This window comes from Ornithodoros turicata, chromosome 3, assembly GCF_037126465.1.
Source record: "Ornithodoros turicata isolate Travis chromosome 3, ASM3712646v1, whole genome shotgun sequence".
Classification (NCBI taxonomy): Eukaryota; Metazoa; Arthropoda; class Arachnida; order Ixodida; family Argasidae; genus Ornithodoros; species Ornithodoros turicata.
In genome coordinates, this window is record NC_088203.1 from 81,267,254 (window position 1) to 81,289,731 (window position 22,478).

A 22,478-nucleotide genomic window follows, 5' to 3' on the forward strand; every position below is an offset into this window, starting at 1 on the left:
TGTTTAACAATCGAAGTACATTCTGTTTCAGACGGTGGACGCATTGCAAATGGCGGCAGGAGAGGATCGGCTGCATCGGTGAAGCGACGATGTACATTATACAAGCGAGGTTAATTGTATTCTTTCGTTATAGGTGACCGTGGGACTGTATCGATTTGTGAGGAGGTGAGTTACAAAATGGAGTACTATTCCAGCATTAACGTTGAAACAATACCTTCGATATATCGTGATATTCACTTCGGTTTCTTTACAGGTTGTTTCCTGTCTCAACGGTCACACATACGCGTGAAAGATTGCAACTGCTTCTCACATGGAATTGGTGTCTGTTGCCACTTGTTGGACAATTGTTCCTCGGCCATTTAGTTTGAGGAACCGTTGTGTTCGTCACTAAGGGTCTTCATTGAGCTTCCAGTGCCAGCCTGTTCGAAGTTTCGAGGATTGTGTGTTCGGCGTTTGGAGGACTGCCTGGTGCATCGGATCATCGGATGGCTTGTGTGTCCGTGCAACGTGTGCTCCATATGTGTGTGTTGGGATTAGTGAACCGTGTACGCTTTCCATTCGGCAAACTATGATGTACTGTATGCAATTTAAAGGTATGTGCAAGCCAATAAAATTTGGTGTTTCATGTTCGATGTGCTTGGAGCATTTTCTTCCTTGCCTTTTCTTTTTTCGCGAAGCGTGGAGGTAATTTTTCTGTTAGGGAACTCGAGAGGCGCAATGTGTTTCGCGTATTAGTGGGTACAAGTAACCCTTCGATAGGTCCGGTACACTGTGGCTCCTGCCGTCAGCAGGGATTTCGTACCAGTTGCTTCAGGGGGCACCTGCAGCTTTCGCAGGCACCGCGTGCCCCTTGAAGTCATGTGGCGCATTTTTAAAAAAATGTGCCAGTTGATCAGACGGCACCTATCCGTCACTGGGTTTAGAGTGTAAGAGAAACACACCACAAGCCTTCCAATGTCGTGGTAGGTTGATCCAGGTCTTCGAGACTGCGAGGACGATGCAAGCCGCCAGTGCCAGGTCAGTCGCTATGTCGGTACCATGTGCATTGTGGCTCTGCACCTTAAGTGTCTCCATAGTTGTCGTTCCCCTTGGCCTGCTGCATTTTGTTTTGTCGAAAACCTCGAGAGTAGTAGGTAGTGTTTTTTTTTTCCTTATTTTTTTGGTCTACCGCGCGGACACCTTGCATTGTAGATGAAGTTGGTGCTGTTTGTAGTTTTCGTGAGGCACTCTCGCCCGCTAAAAGGGGGGTGTAACGTTTGGAAGACCGACGGTCTGCCTGCCTAGGATGGCGGCGCGACACTCGAACCCCGCGCTCGCCTGCCGGTCGCGGCAGTCGCGGCACGTTTCAGCTGGCGTCTCGACATCTCACCACGGCTCGCGCAGCCTCAGCCTCGCACTGACCTCTCCTGGAACTCTGAGAAATTCGGCTCCCGTGCCGGTCGCGGCACCAAAGGACCACGATTTCGACAGCGCCTCACTTTCTTCTCCGCTCTTCTCGGGCTAACGGATCATCGTTCCCGTCACTCGCCAGCTGTGATGCTTCGCCAACGTGTGCCGTGTCGTGAACCTGCTCAACCGTGCATGTCATCCACGGTCGCCCTCGTTGTGCTTCTCCAGCGAAGTCGTGGTTTTCTTCGGCTTTATCGCCGCTCCGCGTCTGAAGGGGGTCGTGGGGCGGACCGTGGACAACGACAAGGACGGACACGCGCTTGGAGCTCCTGTTCCTGAGTTCTACCGGCACCGTCCGTGAGGCCACGACCATCTGCACGCTGGGACATTCCATCATCGCCGGTCGGGTGTGGAGGAAGACCATGGTCCTCTACAATGCGCTCCAAAGAGTACAGTGACTTTAGCAAGAAGTGGACGCGTTTGCAGGCGAAAGCTGTGTATCTGCACGAGGCCTGGCAATCTAGAGTCGGGTTTGCCGTCGGGATGGACGCAAATCATGTGTGATCACAAAGGACGAACTGCCCTCGGTCTCCTGCAATGCTGTCGGTGTTGACTGTGCGCCAAAGAGTGCAATGATTTTTTTTCTCTGCTGCCCTAGCCGGTTTGTGCTCTCGCTGTCTGTTAGTCCGCTGCACACTAAAACAGGCATGCATGTAGAGTAGATGCGTACATGTACTGGTCCCTGCAAAAGTTTACGGAATGCAGCGAGTGGTGTAGTTTTTTTTTCTTCAGCGCGATCACGCAGTGGCTCGCAGGACCAGGTTCAGGAGTGTGGACAAGTGCGGCGTTGGTAGCGACACAGCGCGGTTTTTCATTGAACTGATCACGCAACCTGAACTACAGTGGTATATCGCTACCAGTGTAGTCGTCCACCCCTCTGGCGGAGTAAACTATGGTGGGCTAGAAATACGGGTGTGCCAATCGGCCTATCTAGTGCATGGGGAAGGGGGCTCCCTCAAATGAAGGATACATCGATTCGTCGCTCGCAGCGAACCATGCGGATTCTCCACGAACTACAAAGGAAAACTAAGTCTCCGCCTGTGTCTCCGTGTAAGCAATAAAACATTTTTGATGTCCAAGCTTTCTTCAGCGGCAACTGTTCCTTCTGCTTGCATTTATGGTTGTCAATTAGGGGACAGTTCGTCGAAGTCGTCACGTGACAACGGCAGACGGGTGTGCCTAATGGCACACACCTTAACGTCTCGATGTGATAACACATGCCATGCTGTGGATGTTCGTTCGTCACCTTATCAGTAAAGCGCGTGGGCGTGGACATGCTTTGATTCCCAAGTTCGGTGAACAAGAAAATAAATAAGAAAAAAAACGCTATCTAGTCTACTTCTTACTTCGACAGACGTAAAATGATTCTCGTGGAATAACATTGCACTGGTGAAAATATTTCTAACATTTCTAACATAGAGCGAGATCAGTAGACAGCAGAATGGTTCCTGTTGTGGTTTCACAGTGTACTAAGGGCCACAACAGATTTCGTTCGTCAGTTTGTTATACTATACGAGCGACTCGAAAGTATCGTCGATTCGCCTATCTTCACCTGCTGAGAATCTTTGTCACTGTTTTGCGGCGTTTCGTATGAAACCTGTCCGTCGTGCCGTAAGTGATAAGTCGCAAGACATGCCACTGTTGTCATATGGTACTGTGTTAATGCTTGATAGAATAGATTGCTGTATAGAGTTTCTTGTTGCGTCGGGCTGCCTCAGTTCAAAAGCAAACAAATAAAAAAGCAGTGAAGGCCAGTCGCGGTGATACCTGCAACAAAGCAACTGATAACGAGTGACTCGTGTCCTTGTTTGTCCGTATCCCAAGCACTGACATTCGCACACCAGCGCTCTTGGGCAAACTGTAGTTGAACATCACGTGACTTAGGAAAATCCGCCAGAGCGCGGCCCTATCGCGGACTTCAGCGTCCCCGGAGCATCCTTCATTTTTGGGTACCTGAAAAACGTGCCGATTGGCACACCCGTATTTCTAGCCCAGCATAGTAAACGCTCCAGCTTGTAAATGCTCGCCGTCAGGGCGTAGCGCTGAAGGAAGCGTGCACCACTCACGCGTTCCGTAAACTTTTGTCGGAATCTGTACGCTAGACATGTTTCATTAGCGTTATTCGAGGAATACCAGCTGCAATCACCTTAACAAATGTTCGCTTGAGGTTTTCTCAGTTTGAAAAAGAGTACAGTGGAAGACGGCACTATACTTGCTGTCGTATATGCTCATTGCCTTTCCGTCTTTTCCGTCTTATCTCCTTATTGAATACAGAGGTTCAATTACCGTGCGAAAATATCTTTAACCTCTCACGGCATGCGAAGCATGATGATGTTCTACTGGGCACAACTGTGCTTGGAAGTGTTGTGCATGAAGTCCTCCTCAATGGTAGGAATTTCGCTTGTTCCGTCCACGAAGACGTTAACTCACAATACTCGAAACTTCCTTTATGTGTAACCTCTACCGTTTCAAAAATAATACTTCTCCAGATTGACAGTTGGATTGACATACCTGTGACGTATACGTGACCAGTTGCTGGGTAGCCAGGAAGGGTTGTCGTATCACAGACGGACCTCCGTCTGACGTTGCTGTCTGTGCAACGACCCCACGGCAAGTGGTCAGAATGGTTACCACGCTGAGAAGACACTTGACGGATAGAGTAAACTAAACATGACACTACCGGGTGCACTGCCGAGGGAGGACCTCGATATTCCCGGTTGCGAAATTCCCTATCTCGAAATTCACGTTCGCGAAAGAAGGAGAATCAAGGAGAATGCACGATTGCTTCGCATGATGTTATGCCATGTTTAAAAGCACAACATCACTATTTAACCACCCAAATCCACGGGTTTTTGACGTCTAGCAAAGTCTTTTTAGCGAACGAAAGCCAGGTTTGAGCGACCGTTAGGCGTAGTGGGGCGGGACATGACGGAACAGCACGTTAGTTAGTTTAATATTCGCTTAGTCCAAGTTCGGTTTTTGCATTTCGATGTCCAGGTTAGTCTAAGCTCGCTGTTGGCAGCTTTCCGGGCCCGGCTGTGCGTTTTATAAGATAACATTTCTGTACAGTAGTCTATTTCACAACGGGGATTTCGATCACTTTATTTCGAGGTACACCCACTGCGGAATCTCGATTTATGTTGGAACTACGTTTTGTCGTTTTTTGTACTTGCCAGTGACAGTGCTTAGCGTGCATGACAACGGTGATTAGTGGAGATGACTGACCAAGCAGAGGCTGCAAAATTTAGCTTTCAATGTTCTTCTCATTCGCGCTAATGTAGTCACGTTTTTCGCTTCACAAGGCGGTGCTGAAAGACCCCGTACAAACATCACAGCAGCATCCTGTGCCGGAATTTTTCGTCTTCAGCACCGATTTCACCAAATGAGCTAGGGGAGCTATGATATATTAATATATTAGCTCAGTTACTGTCTTCGGGTAGAGGAGCCAGCTCATCCGTCAAGTGAGAAAATAATGCAGAGATTCAATTTGCAGAAAGTAATGGCGTATTCCATTGGCAGAGCAGATTTTCCCCGCGCTGGGCGGGGTTTGAGTGCATGCTCCCTGCGGGGTCACACGGGTTTGCTTCGTCAATGGAATGCTAAAAATCGTTCGAGGTACGAAGCACGCGCTTCGCATAGCGCGTGAGCACGTGCATTCCCGGGTTAGCTTTGGCCTCGTGGGTCAAAAACTATTGCTCTTTCGAGTAAACGTTTTGCCCTTACTCCGCCAATGAAACATTCGGCGTCTGACACGATTCTGCAAATGGAACAGCTTTTGTCCCTTCTGCGGGCAAAAATTGGACCCAGCTCTGCCAATGGAATGCGCCAGACGATTTTTTTCTTCTTGCAATGATAAAGGGTTGTCTCGATAACGCTTAAAGTGAAGTAGGTGTACTAACGTTACACAACACGCTTTCAGATCTTTCTTTTGTTTCTTTTTAGCTGGAAGGTGTGTTTGCATAAAATTCCGTCTTCCAGTGCGTTCTAATCGTCTCAGGTAGCTATTCTCAGAAATAGAAAATAATGCAAAGCTCAACTGTTATTTATTACGCTGCAGAAGAAGACCTGCACGTTCCAGGAGCAGAACATACAGGGCGTCCCAGAAAACGTGTCATGGAATTCTAATTTAAAAAAAAATACGCCACCTAGAACCATACGGTCAACGGCATTTGTTCTTACTAGAGTTTTGCCACCTCGTAGTGACGTGCATGTCACGTAACCCAAGTTTAATTATGTAAATGTTTGCTTAGTGAACTCGGAAATTTGCCAAGTAAATGCCAAGTAAATTTCCAAGTAAATGTCACAACATTTTTACCCCACCAACATGAAGAGCGTGCCGGATTTACTCAAATTAATGATATTTGATGGGGATATTCAGGATCTATCCTATCGGGAAAACATAGCCGAACATCATGCTTCTCGGAGTACTTGAGTGTAACGAGCGAGGACTTTTTGAGCGCAATCGCTGTCAGGCCGACTAACGCAGGTTGGAAATCCAGCCCACAGAGTGATAGTAGAAAAATTGGGCCAGGGAAAGTATGGTCCCAGCCCAAGCCGGACGGGATAAGCTATGCCTGTGTTATCTCTTTCTACCATGCCGGTGTGGGCTGGGTTTCCAACCTGGTGGTGGTGTGATGTTTTAAGGAAGATGAGTGGAGTCAGCCCGGTCCGTGAGGTGGTCTCCAACCTCCTTTCGTCGGACTGACAATTATTGCGCTGAAAAATTCGTCGAGCGCTATCCTCTGGGAGCTCAGTAGAGCATGGTTGGTAGCAATTTTTGCCGTTCCGATAGCTCCTCAACATTCCTGTAAATTATCATTAATCTGAGTAAATTCTGCACGTTCTTCACGTTGGCAGGGTAAAAAAGTGACATTTACTAGGTAAATTTCCGAGTTCCGTTCGCAAAAATATACGTAATTAAACTTCGGTTACATGACATGCACATCAGGAGGTGGCAAAAAAAAAAAAAACTAGCAAGAATAGATGCCGTTGACCGCATGATTCTACGTGGCGTAGTTTTTTTCTTCTCTCTTTTTTTAAGTAAAATTCAATGACACGTTTCCTTGGACACCCTGTATACATCTCCGCTTTTGTTCTTTTTCCAATCACTCAATCAAAGGTATAGTACTCAGCGAACCAGTGAGTAAATGTTAAGGGAAGAAGCTCAGGACCAGAGTCGCCGATACTTCGAACACTGTCTTCGAGACTGTCTGGAGAGAGACGCTGCTCAGAAGGACAATCCCTGAAGTTCGAAATATCGGCGGCCCTCGTCCTGCGGTTCTTCCCTAACATGCAAGTTCCGTCGGAGGGTGGGGAGTGGAAACGTTGGATAGACGAGCGGTGTGCCGTCCTATGCTGGCGGCATGTTGCTCGTGGGAGTGGGAAAAGGGACGTTATGCCGGTAGACGCTAAAGGTGTCAGTCCTGTGAAATTGTGAAGATGCAGGAGAAAACGCGAAAACCTTACGATATCTACTTGAATTGAAGGAACGGCTCAGATTAAATTCGACTTACGTCCCTTTCCAGTCGCAGCGCCACCAACAGTGCCAGGGTCCGCATACTCTCCAGTCTCTTTTCCTTCAGGAAGGAAAAAGAAGATCAGATGCACGAGCAATAGTTTGTTTGTTTGTAACGAAAAAAGGAGGCGAAATTGCACTCGTCTCCCGACTTGTTGCGCTACTCCTAACATAAACACTCCCCGCCCCACACTCCCCCAAAATACTTATCATGTGCTCTACTCGCAAGTTCGCTATTCACTATGCACATGTTCACGATTCAGAAGTCCAGTATTCACAATTATCCGGTATTCCCATGTTCACCAGAACTCCACTATTCACAATTATCACAACATCATGCACAAAGGATCCTAAAAGGAGGTGTCCGACAGAATCGTCCAGGTTCTTTGGGGCGATGTTTTGATGTGCCTGAGGGCCGCGTGGATTGCGAAGAGCTCGGCTTCGGTGGAGGAGGTGGTATGGGAGAGCTTGAAAGCTGCGCGATATTATCGTGCGGGACGTAGATGGCTGCAGTGGCCCCATCAAGTGTTACCGATCCGTCTGTATAGATCGCTTGACGCTGTTGATGCTGCGCTGATAGGTGTTCGAGGACGAGCTGGCGCGCAACGGCTAACGTGCCTTCCTCTTTCTTCCTAGGCCAGGGACGCTCGTCAATACCTGGGGCTTGGCGAGGGCCCATAAATGAGGGGCGTAGGATACACCTGAAGAGCGATCCGGGAGGACAGCCTTAAGCCTGCGGACGGCGGTGGAAGACGCTCTCGTATGCTTTCATGACGTCTAGGAAAACTGCTGCTGTGAGCAGCCCTTCAGACCGCGCTTGCTGGACACTGGAGACGATGTCTATCACGGTATCGATGGATGACCTGCCCTGCCGGAATCCAGCCATGGCCTCCGGGAAGTACCTCATGCTTAAAAAAAAAAAAAAAACAGCTTAGCCGTGAGTGAATCATGCGCTCCATCGTCTTCGACAAACAGCAGCAGTAAGGGCGATCGGCCTGAAGGTGTCAATATCATGAGGTGATTTCCCGGGTTTTAGGATAGGGACACCATTGCGGACTTCCCCTTTGGAGGCACCGTCCCTGTGCGCCACGAATCATTGTAGATTTGCAGAAGCAGATGACGTCCGCGCAAGGAAAGATTACGTAGGGCCTTGTAGGTGATCTGATCAGGGCCTGGGGAGGTATGTAGTGATGAATGTCTCAAGGCTGATTCCTGCTCAGGAAGCGAGAACATCTGATCGAGCGAAGGTTCCGCCGGTAGGACATCCGCCACAGTTATGTCTCGAGCGGACTTTAAACCGTCGGTAGGCAACGATGTTAGTCTGCCGCAATATTCCTCGGTCAGCTGCATCTCTGAGCGACCCGTGGCTAAAGAGAGCGAATGGAATGGGTTGCGTTGGGTAACCGGCTCGGCTAGCCTGTTCAGCGCCGTCCAGACTCGGGATAGCGGTGTGCGCGGAGATAGGGACGAAGCGAAGCTCCTCCAGTGGTCCCTAGCCAGTTTCTAGAGGTGCCTCTGAACCGCTTTCTGTATTCGTTTGGCCTCTTGGTTGTGGGTGGGAAGACGGGAGCGGCGGGCGCGCCTTCCAGCCCTACGGTGTATCGCAAGCAGCCTGGCGTACTCTGTATCAACGGCGGCAAATTTCACGATAAGTTGGAAGACGCTTGTGGCACTGCGAGTGGCGCCGACCACCGCGCGGCAGAAGTCGTGGTGACTAGCGTGCCCTAGCTCAGCGAAGCTAGCCTCGAAGGCAGCCCTATAGTTGCTCCAGTTAGTCTTTCTGACGGTGCGCCTCAGCTGAGCCCCCGGCGCGCCGCGGACGTTGATTAGCAGGGGAAGGCGATCGCTTCCAAGGGAGTCAGCGTCGACCTGCCAGGTGAAGCGTTGTACAATCGAGCCAGACACTGCTGTGAGGTTCAAGCAATTTGATATAAGCGGGGACTGTACAATCGTCGGGGAGCCATCATTGAGGAGGTGGAGGTCCATGTCCTCGAAGAGCACAGCGAGTCGTTCTCCCCGTGAGTCCAAGCGTGCGCCCCCCCCCCCCCCAGCCGGTATGTCTGATCGGACGAAAATGGCCGCTCGGATTCTAGCATTGTTGGGCTGCGACACGAAGATGATGTAGTTGGATAGGCGAAAGTCGTCCCGAGTCCCACATTCTGAAATACACATTACTGGGTATTGATGCCTCCACGCGAACCGGCGGAACCCTGAGAGCTTCGTCTGAAGGCTTCTTGCGTTCCATTGGAAAATCGTGGTCGTTTGATATTGTACTGCCATGTGGCACGAGGAAGAGCGGTAGCTCGATCCGGCCGTGCCTACCGGCTACGTGCCGGGTGCACAGAAGTGGGAGAAATTAGTTTCTGTAAGTGCAAGATCGATCGGACTTCCGGGAGTGCTTTGCACTCGGGGCATGCAGTGATGATGGCCCTCAGAGCTGCAAAGAGCAGCTTAACCACCACCATCTGTATATCGACGGAGTCGTGGGCCGTTGTTTGGGCCGGAGGCTCTCGGCGGACCTTCGGCGTATAAGTTGCCTGACTGCTTCCGGCTTCAGACGTCGTTATTGGGGTGGGCGTGGTGATGGGGATCGTTCCTGTGTGGGGGCATCTTGAGAGGCCAAAAGAGGCAGAGGGGGAAAGTCACCCACGTTCGATATAGGTGACCTTCCAGCTACTTGGTCAGCGGGCCTAGAGCCTACCCGCTGCCGTCTCTTCCGTCGTCTACGGTGCCTGCGGCGTTCTTCGTTGTGGATCTTGACCTTGGCCTCCCGGTAGCTGCTGTTGGAGCGCGAGCGTCCTCTGGCAATGCGCCTCTGCTGCTTACGTTTGGGGCAGTCGATCGACGTTGCTGGGTGGCTGCCTTGACAGTTGACACACTTGGGGACGTTCTGGGGGCAATCGGAGGAGTCGTGGGTCGTTCCAAAGTTTGCACAAATCCTCTTTCGAGTGCAGCACGCTGCCACGTGTCCATGCCTGTGGCAGTTGTAACATTGGGTCGGCAGCGGTAGGTAGGGTTTTACACGCATGGTCAGGAGATGGAGGCTGACCTCACGCGGCTTCTCGGCCCTGGCGAAGGTGTGCCTCACAGCACCACCGTCCTTTTTTATCCGCCTCGCAGCGATTAGCGCTGGGCTTGACCTGATGGACAGCCGTATTTGGTCGTCAGATAGTGAGGCATCCACACCAGTGATGACGCCGTAGCAAGGGCCAGTGGGGCGGGGTTCATATGCTCGAACAGGGGTTGAGCAGATGCGATCGAGTCCTAAAAGGGAGACCTTTGCAGTTGGGGAAGTGGCATCCACCGCGATTAGGTTCTTCGCAAAATTCGGTCTTATATCATTAATCCTCCCCGGGAACTCAGAAGTCAGGAAGTCGGATATCTTCAGGTGATTCAGCCTGGCGAGGTTCGTTGCTGCATTACGGGGAGTGAATACCACCGTGATTCCCGTGGGCGCAGGGTGTTGCCCAGCGTTTGGGCTAGCGGTCTTTCGTGCTCTTTTAAGGACCTCTTCGAAGGGTCGGTCGTCGTCGTCAGAGGATGTGAAAGCAATGTCTCTGTCAATCTGCCTCTTTCGCAGGATAATCGTTCTACTACTACAAGAGGAGTCGGTGTCACCTGCGCCTGCCCCTTCGGTAGACGAGGCGCTGTCGCCGCTTCGGACGACTTCCATGGCTAGGAGGGGTCCGCCACGCCGCACAGTAGGGCAGGGCCTGTCCGAGTTTAGGTGCAGATATGATAAAATGGGAATCAGGAACAGGAGTTAGATTTTCAGAAGCAGAAAATTCCACGTCTACACAGTTTGACTTCTCTTCACTTTCTCGACTAGACAGCAGTGTCTTCAGTATAGTGAAGGTGTTGGGACTTTGGGCATGAGCAATAGTCCTAATCGTCACTGGATTGTTAGCATGTCTGTCAATATGAGAGGACTGCTGAAGAGCTTAGAACAAGAGAGGACGCTGGTGCGCGCACCTGCCTTCGTCAGAAGGGCCTTACGACGCGGCTCAGGCCCTAAAAATTTGCGGAAATAGCAGGCTGGTAGTGGACGTCGCCTTTGTAATTTGAGCCATGCCACTAGAGTCACTAGCGTAATTAATTCAATTTACTGCTTTAATTAGATTTAATCGGCGTAAAATTTCGATTAGATAGCTAATCATAACTCTTAGCTTTTCCGCGTATGCGCCCTACAGGGATAAGTTCTTTCGCTGCGCGATGTCTGAGAATTCATTTACTTAGTGTCGAAATTTTTCATTGCGTTCCGTCGGACGTGCAAGCGTGTAAAGCTGCTGGAAGCGATATGCCAGAAGGTTTTAGGATAACGTACGTGAGAGTAGGAGACCCATTACGCAAGCGCTGCAATGCATGCAGCAGCCTCTCTCAACGTGCCGCTCATGGAGTATGGGGTTCTCATGGTGCAGAGCAGTGCGCTTGCATTCCTCGCCTATACAACGCGACTACGAATAACAACACAATACTTCCGAAATAAAAGGGAACCAATGAATAAAAAAAATATTTTGTAAAGTTACGAATGTTACACAACAAGCTTTCAAATGCCTGTCTTTTTTTAGCTGGAAGGAGTGTTTATGTAAACTTTCGTCTTGCAGTACATTCTAAACGTCAATGAAACGATGGCTAGGAAGCAAGCGAGCTGCTGAAATTGATGCATAATGTAAAACCCCGAGACTAGGGAACACGAAGGGACAGACACAACACGAAGTCTCAAACACAGCTGAAAACCTTACTTTACAGACCAGAAGTATATACACAAACAGAGGGAAAGAAAACCACACGATTCAGGACAAAACAGGAGGTCAATTCGGGAGAACGAGCAGTCTGCTCAAGGCCGGACCGAGGATTACGGATGGGTTGCTGACACAGTTCCCACAAGAGGTTATACAAAGGGTCTCTCTCAAAAGCCTTCTTCTGTGATGAACGGGTCCACTGTTCTTCAAACGTCATTTATCAGATCCCCCTAGATTGTGGTTTCTGCTGTATTGGCCAAACAAAACGTTGCTTAAATCATTGTTTGAGTGAGCATTCATTAAAAGTAAAAAATAAAGCTTCAAACTCCGAAATTGCTAAGCATTTGGAGGAATGTTCATATTGCTTCCCTCTATGGGATGAAACAATTGTAAAGGCTTCTGAAGTGGACCCCCACAGAGGGCTTTTGAGAGGACCCTTTGCATAACCTCTTGCGGGACCTGTGTCAGCAAACCATCCGTAATCCTCGGTCCGGCGTTGAGTATACTGCTCGTTCTCCCGAATTGACCTCCTGTTTTGTCCTGAACTGTGTGGTTTTCTTTCCCTCTGTTTGTGTATATATTTCTTGTATGTGAAGTAAAATTTTCAGCTGTGTTTGAGACTTCGTGTTGTGTCTGTCTCTTCGTGTTCCCTGGTCTCGGGGTTTACGTTATGCATTCTAAACGTCCCAGGTAGCTATCCTAAGAAATGGAAAATTATGGAGAACTTAACTGTTATTTATTACGCTGCAAAAGAAGACCTAGTTAAATACTAACAAGTGGCAGTCTATTGCTTTCACGCACTCCATACATGTCGTAAACTACGAATTGAATGGCGAAGTCCTTCAAACTCTTGAGTATTAAAATTTTTAGGTGTCATAAATGGTCGAAATTTGAAATAGTAGTAGGGCTCTTGGTCTTGTGAGACGAAATTTTAAGACTGCACCCAAAGATATCATGGAACTAGTATACCAGTGATATGTCCGTCCAATCTTAGAATATGCTAGCCTAGTGCGGGACCCCTCTGAAATAGGTTTGACGAAAAAAATTGAGAAACTACAAAGTGAAGGTGCGCGTTTTGTTTTAAACAGCTATTCAAGGAACACACGATCTACTGACTTGAAAGCTATTCTGGGAAAGACGCAGTATGAAACTTCTTCGTGATATCTATTTTAATCAATCAGGTATTCCACGAAACGATTACTTACTGCCGCCTAATTTTATTTCTCCACGTTTGGATCATCCGTTAAAGATTAAGGCTTATACTTCCCGAACGTCCCTGTTTAAGAATTCTTTGTTAAAGCAATGGAAGAATGGAATGGATTTCCACGTGACCTCGTACTTTCTTGTTCTAAGCCTTCTTTTATGAATAGTCTTTCAGATTATTTGGGACAATCATCGCTGTACTGATTTGTATTTCTTGTTCGGTGTGTATTTTGTGATACTTACGTACCCTCTCCTCTACATAGCAGTAGAGTAATAACTATAAACAATAAACCTACAAGTTCCAGTAGCAGAAGATCTAACATCTCCAGATTAGCCCCTTTTTACCAATCAATCAATTAATCAAAGGCATAGTATCCAGCGAAACAGAGCGCAAATATTAAGGAAACAAGCTCAGGACGAGAGTCGTCGATATTTTGAATGCGGTCTGTTCTTGAGACTTCTCCCAGAAGGAGGACAGTCTCTCAGTTCAAACTATCGGCAGCCTTCGTCCTGAGCTTCTTCCCTTAACATACAAGTTCCGGTAGAAGTTAAAAGTGTGAAAAAGAAAGTCCCGTCTACTTGTGAAGATGCGGGAGAAAACTTGAAACCTTTGCGATATGTACTTCATTGGAAGGAACAGCAAGAATTAATTTCGACTTACGACCCGTCCCAGTCACTCTGCCACCAACATCGCCAGTCAGTCCAATCAGTCGTTCTTCAGGAAGGAAAAAGAGAAACAGATTAATGAGCAATCGTCTTAAGTCCATCACTATGACTGTTAGCGTGTCTGTCGATATAACTGTATCGCTGAAGAGCATAGTACAGCTGAGGACACTGATGCGCGCACCTACCTTCAGCAGAAGGGCCTCACGACGCGGCTCAGGCCCTAAAAATTTGCGGAAATCTGGTAGTGAACGTCGCCTCTGTTTTGAGCCATGCCACTGCTTTAATTACCGTAATTAATTATATTTACTGCTTTAATCAGATTTCAACAGGGAGATTTAGAAGGAGTACACGAGAGTTAGCAGATTGGAACGTCTTTACGATAACACTTCTTTAAACAGGGTACGCCAAGCACCCGATTCCTTTGCAGTGGCTGACGTCACGTTGCTGGTCTTGGATTTGAAAGCGTTTTGTTTTTGTTTTGTTTCCATGGAACGCGTCTGATATGTTAAAACTACCTATAATGTGTGTTTCCTTTTGATTCCCCTGCCCGGCAAGCAGATACCGCTATGTAGCGCCGCTTGCCCTTTCCACACCTGCGCGCGCACCTGTCACTCTGTTTTCCTTCTCTCTGGACGCTCTGGGGCGGAGAACCGAGGAGGATTTCGGCATACGGACGCTGCGATCTCCTGGAACCTTCCCATTCAAACAATGTTTTTTTTTAAATTAATTAATTAGGTTTTAATGATTATAAGGATTAGAGCCAAAATATCAATGAGAAGGTTGCGGCGGGCGATACACCGACACGACACCCGTTGATTGCAACTTTGTACCTCTGACGGATCCTTTTTTTTTTTTTCGTGGCTCCCAAAACTAACTTTCGGGTTTGCAAAAAACCGACGCGAGACTTGTCGCAGACGCGCGAGGAGCGCCGGATCACAGCGTTCTCGAGCGTCTTGTTATCGAACGAAGACTGGTCACAGTTCTCATTGACATTTTGACATTTTGGCTTGACGTTGACTCCTCGCGCGTCTGCGACAAGTCCCGCGTCGGTCTGTTAGCTCAACTAGAATAATCACGGACACAACCGTTCTGGTTGGTAGCCAGAGAAGAACTGGCTGGGCTGCAGTTTAATATCGCGCGCCGCAATTCCGGGTGCGCTGTCGATGGCGGTAGTGGTGCGGCTACAGCTGCCCCCCTCCTAGGGAGTCGCCGTAAAGCGACGACTGGTGACTAGGCGCTTGGACCATGTTACATGCGGACTTGAAGGGCTTGAATGGGCTGGCGACGGGTCTCCAGGCTCACTGGTGGGAAGCGGGGCGGAGGGACGAAGCGATGCGACGGCCGGCAAGGTGGAGGCGTCGATGAAGGCAGGTTTTAGACGGTGGAGGGAAACGGTGTCTTCGCTGCCGTTGACGAGAAGCGTGAAGTAGGCTGGGGTTCTCCGTATGACGGGATAGGGCCCGGAGTATGGTGGCTGCAACGGTTTTTTGACACTGTCGCAGCGAAGACGTGCGAGCAGCGGTCAAGGTCGGGGTGTTGGAAGGCGTTGGAGACGCGACTGGAACGGGGAGGGGTTGGGCGGAGAGCGTCCGTGGTGTGCCGAAGCCGGGACAAGTAGTCGGCGGGAGCCAGGAGCGGCAGGGTAGGCGAGGCCTCAAGGAGGTCAGCGGGAAGGCGTAGGGGGGCACCATGAACAAGATCTCCAGTGGTGCAGCCGAGGTCGGGCTTGAAGGATGTTCGGATGCCCAGCAGTACGAGGGGCAGAGCTTCTGGCCAGGGGGTGTGCTGGGCGGTGCGGAGGGCGCCCTTCAGTTGCCGATGGAGTCTCTCAACGAGGCCGTTGGCTGCGGGATGATAGGCAGTTGTGCGGGAACGCTTCGTACCAAGAGTCCGCATGAGGTTGGTAAAGAGGGCTAACTCGAAAGGAGGACCTCTGTCAGTGGTGATGACAGAGGGTATCCCGAAGCGTGATATCCACGCCCTGATGAGCGCTTGGGCGATGGTGGGGGTGGTAGCATCAGTGATGGGGACGGCTTCCGGCCAGCGCGTGTATCGGTCGACGATGGTGAGAATGTACCGGAAACCGCTGGCCAATGGTAGGGGGCCAACAAGGTCTACATGTATGTGGTCGAAGCGGCTCGACGGGAGTGGGAAAGCAGAAGGAGCCAGGCGAGTGTGACGATGGACCTTGTTCCGCTGGCAGGATAGGCAGGTCTGGACCCAGCGTTTGATGTCCCTCTTCATGTGGGGCCAGACATAACGCTGGGTAATGAGCCGCTGAGTAGCGAGGATGCCTGGATGGCAAAGGCGCTGGAACGAGGCGAAGACGGCACGCCGAAGGGGAACGGGGACAAAAGGACGAGGGCGGCCCTGGGACGTGTCGCAGGCGACAGCCGTCGTGGTACCATGGAGGTGGACGTCCTCGATCTTCAAGGATGTTGAGGTTGAAGCGCGAAAGGCGGCGAGTTCAGGGTCAACAAGCTGTGCCTGAGCCAGCGTGTCGAGCGAGAGTGGTTCATGGGTCGAAGTGCGCTCGGCTTGCGTGAGCGAGCTCAGGCGACTGAGGGCGTCAGCAACAGTGTTTGCGGCGCCGCTGATATGCTGTATGTCGGTGGTAAACTCTGATATGAAGGAGAGATGCCGGACTTCACGGGGGGTGTACCCAGAACCAGAGGACGACAAGGCGTACGTCAGGGGCTCATGATCCGTAAAGACTGTAAATGGGCGGCCTTCGAGAAAATGGCGAAAATCTTTGATTGCGAGGTAGATGGCATGTAACTCTCGGCCGAATGTGCTGTAGCGCGTTTCGTGAGGTTTGATTTTTCGGGAGAAGAATGCAACTGGGTGCCAGGACTCTGAAACTTGCTGTTGGAGTACGGCGCCGACCGCAACGCTGGAGGCATCCACCATTATGCGTGTGGGTGCATCATGCCGCGGATGGATCAAGAGCGTGGCGGAGGCAATAGCTTCTTTGATGGACTGGAAGGCTGCTGAGGCGTCGGGAGTCCACTGAAGCGCTGCGGAAGAGCGTTTAGAGGTGGAGAGCAGGGCCTCCAAAGGGTGAAGCAGAGCGGCGCACGATGGGACGAAACGGCGGTAGGAGTTTACCAGCCCGAGGAATCATCGGAGTTTGGTGAGATAAGAGGGCTGTGGAAACTCTCGTATGGCGGTAACTTTCGAAGGTAAAGGCAGTATGCCTTGGCTGTTGATGCGATGGCCGAGGAAGTCTAGTTCTTGGACGCCGAATGCGCTCTTGGCAGCGTTAATCACAATGCCGTTCTCTTGGAGACGGGTGAAGAGATGAAAGATGAAAGTCCCCTATCTGTCCCTTCTATGTTTGTTTCAGCCTCAGAACATCAGTTTGTCTCTTGTTGAACGGGTGAAGAGGACGTGAAGGGGTTGTTCGTGCTCCTCGCTCCTCGAGCTTGCCACTAGGAGATCATCGATGTAGGCGTAGACGAAGGGAAGGCCTCGAATGATGTTATCGATGAATCTTTGGAAGGTCTGTGCCGAATTACGTAGGCCGAATGGCATACTCAGGAACTCGAACAAACCGAATGGTGTTGTGATGGCTGTTTTAGCGATGTCCTCTTCCCCCATCGGGACCTGATGATAGGCCCGTACCAAATCGATCTTAGAAGAGGTGGTGGCGCCTTCCATGTTCGCTGCAAAATCCAAGATGTGAGGAATGGGATATCTCTCGGAGACTGTGGCACGGTTGAGAGCACGATAGTCTCCACATGGTCGCCAGTCGCCTGTCTTCTTCGGCACCATGTGGAGCGGCGACGCCCATGTACTCGAGGAAGGGCGGATGATGCCGAGTTGAAGCATGTGATCAAACTCCGCTTTGGCTACTTTGTACTTCTCGGGTGCGAGTCGGCGTGGGCGGAAATGAACAGGTGGGCCCTGGGTGATCACATGGTGCACGACTTCATGCTGCGCCGGTTTCGTCCAGTCAGGTGGGCGAGAAAGAGCAGGGTACCCCTGAAGGATGGACGCTGGAGAAGAGTCGGGGGCAGTGAATGACAACAGGTGCAACAAGGATTTTGTAGTGCCTCAAAAAGTCAGCGCCGAGGATGGCCTGGGTAACGTCGGCCTCGAGGAAAAGCCAGCGGAAAACTCGCCGGAGGCCGATGTTTAGAGTAAGTGACTGTTGGCCGTAGACTGGGATTGTTGACGAGTTGGCGGCTTTGAGGGTGAAACAGTGCTCTCGAGATCCGCGGTAAGAACGGTGAGCGGGGATGACGCTGACCTCGGCACCTGTGTCGATCAGGAACCGCATCCAAGATACGCGGTCAACAATGTAAAAGAGGCGGCTGTCTTCGAGGCCGCGTCCACCAGCCGCCACTAGTGGTGGGCCGGGGAGTTTTCCGAGGACGTTGTCCAGGTACATGGCTGAAGACAGTGGAAGGCGTCTGCGCCGAAGCGGCGATGGTACCAGCAAACTCCGTCGGTATTGTTGCTGAGTGATCACGAGTGGCGAGGGGAGCGGAACCCAGAGCGAGGTCTGGGGCTACGGTGACGTTGGCGGCGAGGGCTTGGGGAGCGGGAACGGGTGGCAAGGGCCGCGACGAGTTGGGTAACGTGGTTGAGCTGCTGCGTAATACCATGCTCGTCAATTCGCGGAGCCAGTGATTGTCGAGGAATGTCGGACGGGGAAGGCAGCAGTGCTGGTCGCTCAATGACGTCAACTTGTGGAGAGGCAGACGCTACCTCCATGACCGCATCGGCAAGCGCAGCCAACTCGTCCAAGCTGAGGTTTGCCGCAGTAGCTAACACCATCTGTACGTGGCGGGGAAGGCGCTGGAGAAAGAGCTGCCGGAGAAATCTATCGCTGGTGGAAGATAAGTCGCCACTGCTGCCGGGTGCATCGCATCCAAGGAGCTGTTTCATGCGCCGAAGTAGCTGGGTGGGGCGCCGCTCGCCTAGTTCTTCGGCGGAGAGAAGCTGTAGTCGGTCGCGGTCGGAAGACGATGTGCGTTTCAGCAAGGCTGACTTGAGTTGATCGTATGGATTTTCCGGAGGCGGGGTGGTTATGAGATCATAAACCTCGTCGGCGGGGGTCACCGCCACGTCACGTCCGGGTCACCAGATGTTGGCTCAACTAAAATAATCACGGACACAACCGTTCTGGTTGGTAGCCAGAGCTGAACTGGCTGGGCTGCAGATTAATATCGCGCGCCGCGATTCCGGGTGCGCTGTCGATGGCGGCTACACTACAAAGATGCAATCTACGGGTGTCGTGTCGTTGTATCGCTCGCTACAACTTTCGCATTGACATTTTGGCTCTATTTCTTTTATTTTAAAATGACGAATTAATTTCACTTAATTAATTGATCAGTTTGAGTATCCTCACACCACTGGTAACACAATACAGTCCGTCTTATTGGTGTGCCATGAACCATTTTTTTTAAAACTTCGGCTCATTATTCGTGAAACACCTTATTTATTTGGGAGTGCAAAGTGCTTGGGTTTCGCATTCTAAAATTATTACCATTATTGGACATTTGTTATGTATATACTAACTAGATTATTTTTCTATTACTTATTTGCACACAATATTATACTTGTTCTACACAATTGCTTAAATATTGGCTATCCCAAGAAAATATTTTCCATGGAAACGTAGCACAAACAGTAACAGAAACGGGATTACACCAGAAATGTAGCAGGCAATGGCAACAGAAACAGAAACGCATATCGCACACTCAAAATACCTGAAACAAAAACGCAAACGGAAATCATTTACGGTAATAATTCGGGCTGCACGACCCGAATTATTACAATCAGTTATCGTTTCATTGAGGTCAATCTATATGAAATAAAGCTGAGGAGAATTAACCAAGGAATTAAAACTAAAATAAACTATCAAACTGGAGCATTTAGTACAGTGGTTCCCAAGCGGGGAGGAATTCCCTCAGTGGGAAGGAACTTCATGGCTGTAGGGGAGGAATTAGTCCCGCTTAGATTTCTGATCCGCCTTTGAGTGCGTATAAGAGCTAGCAGTTTGTTTCCGAGGAGTGCAATCGACGACATGATCTACGCACACCTCAGTACACGCAGCGCGCGTCGCACAAGAGGTTGCAGGCATGCCCCGCGCCCAGAACGTACGGTTGCAGTCTCTTCGGAGCTTGTTCGTTTGTAAGGCAAAAAAAGAGAAGAGAAATTGAACTCGTCTTCGGACGTGTTCTGCCACTCCTAACATACCCCCCCCCCAAACAAAAAGAGAAAAACAATTTTACAACCCCTCGAGCCTTTCTCAGATCCTTGCATGTACCTAGTGCGCGTGCTAGAGTGACTAAAATGACCATGACCCCCAGGCCGCTGTGCCAACACCTCCTAGATAGTAGAAGGCCTGCGCACTGCCCAGCTCACGGAGGCCTGCGTGGGCTTTGCGAGGTGCTTCGAGCTTTTCTCTTGTTCGCTCTTTCATTGACGTCATAGTAGCGTCCATAGCTGGCCTTCTTTTGTGACGCTATGCCACGTGGGGCGCAGGCCTTCTGCTACCCAGGAGGTGTTGGCTGTGCCCAAGCGCCCGAGGATGTGAGAGGGTTTGACGCCAGCACTGCCACGTGTTAGTATCCATTATTATGTCATGGTAGGACGGCCGCCTTGTGAAGTGTTGTCAATATCGGAAGCTATGTGAACCGTGACGGAAATGACGCATATTCAAGATAGGGCAAGCCGCCATCTTGACCCCGGGAATGACGCCAACCGGAAGTCGCGCGTACCCTAGTAATGAATTACGCTGTTATTCGTAAATTTCCAAGTGGGGTTAGGTCACTTAGGCTAACGGATGGCGAAGCAGTTCATTCGCCATGGCAGAAGCCCTGCGGCAGGCGAGGCAACTGTCGCTGCACAAGCTGCACTTCCGTCTAAGCCTCGTTATCAGTGCTGGATCTCAGCGGTTCCAATTTTCACAACCTGTTCCAACTTTCACGAATCTGTTGTGACATACGCATTACAGTGTAATCGTGTGATCAAGAAGTCCCCGAGGCAGGGCTTGTAAAGAGTGAAAAGGTACGAAAGCAGAAGTAGAGTGTATGATGCAGGTTAGCCGCTGTCCACCATCGGAACTCTTATCTGGTGGCGGATGGGATGCTAGTGCCTGTTCCAATTGCTAGCGCAGATCCAACGCCTCCCTTTTGTCCAATTCGAAAACGAGCTGCGAGTAGTGAATGGCTTCCTTTTGTCTGTACTAAGGAATTGAAATGTGGCCAAACGTTTTGTGTGTTTGTGCGTCGCCTCCGGGGTAGTTGACAGCGGCGGGGGGGGGGGGCGGTGAAGGGGTGTGACTTCCCGACATGTGTCAAAAGGGGTGCGGAAAACGTTGGGAATCATTCATTTAGTAAATACGTAGCGTACAGGAGAAACATAGTTCTTGTTGAACGTGATGGGAACTGATGTTCTAAGGCTGGAACACATAGAAAGGGCAAATACATACAAAGCCTCAAGTGCCTAAGAAATTAATTATGAAAGAAGGAAGTCACTGAAAAGGTTAGCGAGCTGTAGGACTCCAACCCACATCTTCTGGATTACCTGTCCAGGGCTATTACCAATTAAGCTAAGCTAACACGCCTCTCCAGCGACTTCCAAGGGTACGTCACTTGAAAGGACAAACACATACACCCACTCACTGACTCACTCACTCACTATACTTTCACTCTTACATGTTTTCTCACTCGCACATACATTCACACTACGGGGCGACGCAAGCGGCATCTGTTGAACATGACATGGTAATCCAGAAGATGTGGGTTTGAGTCCTACGGCTGGCTAGTTTTTTCAGTGACTCCCTTCTTTCATAATTAATTTCTTAGGCACTTGAGGCTTTGTATGTATTTGTCCTTTCTACGTGTTCCAGCCTCAGAACATCAGTTCCCATCATGCTCAACAAGAACTATGTTTCTCCTGTAGGCTACGTATTTACTAAATAAATGATTCCCAACCTTTTCCGCTCCCCGGACCCCTTTTGACACATGTTGGGAAGTTACCCTCCCCCCTGCCGCTGTCAACTACGCCGGAAGCGACGCACAAACTCACAAAACGGTTGACCACATTTCAATTCCTTAGTACGGATAAAAGGGAGTCGTTCACTACTCGCAGCTCGTTTTCGAATCGGACAAAAGGGAGGCGTTGGATCTGCGTTAGCAATTGGAACAGGCACTAGTATCCCATCTGCCACCAAAAAAGAGTTCCGATGGTGGACAGCGGCTAACCTGCATCATACACTCTACTTCTGCTTTCGTACGTTTTCACTCTTTACAAGCCCTGCCTCGGGGAGTTCTTGATCACACGATTACACTGTAATGCGTCTGTCACAACAGGTTCGTGAAGTTGGAACCGCTGAGATCCAGCACTGAGAACGAGGCTTAGACGGAAGTGCAGCTTGGGGTGCAGCGACGGTTGCCTCGCCTGCCGCAGGGCTACTGCCATGGCGAACGAACGGTTTCACCATCCGTTAGCCCAAGTGGCCTAACCCCACTTGGAAATTTACGAATAACAGCGTAATTCATTACTAGGGTACGCGCGACTTCCGGTTGGCGTCGTTCCCGGGGTCAAGATGGCAGCTTGCCCTATCTTGAAATGTGTCGTTTCCGTCACGGTTCACCGAGCTTCCAAGCTTGACAACACTTCACAACGCGGCCGTCCTACCATGACATAATAATGGATACTAACAGGTGGCAGTGCTGGTGTCATCTTTTCAGTGACTTCCTTCTTCCATCATATCTTGCATAGTTCTTGTGGTGACTTGCAAGTTGCAAGCGTGAGCATCATTCCTGACAACCATGTTTTAGCCGTTCAAAGAAACCACGTATGTATATTTTCAAAAAAAGCTGTCTGTTGAGTGCTCGTATCCCTAAAGTCCTCAAAATAGATTTCAGAATGTATACGTATTAAGT

The 22,478-nt window shown here is 50.1% G+C and overlaps 1 protein-coding gene across 1 annotated transcript in view; it reads right to left on the reverse strand.

The window, feature by feature from the left end:
- LOC135387401 (ovostatin-like) overlaps window positions 1-22,478 on the reverse strand; it is a 43,322-nt gene that overhangs the window by 15,171 nt on the left and 5,673 nt on the right. The window contains exons 5-7 of the mRNA XM_064616614.1: window positions 13,571-13,624; window positions 6,963-7,025; window positions 3,961-4,041 (exon numbers count right to left, since the gene is read on the reverse strand). Coding sequence (XP_064472684.1) covers window positions 3,961-4,041; window positions 6,963-7,025; window positions 13,571-13,624 — 198 coding nt within the window. The remainder of the gene's footprint in view (window positions 1-3,960; window positions 4,042-6,962; window positions 7,026-13,570; window positions 13,625-22,478) is intronic.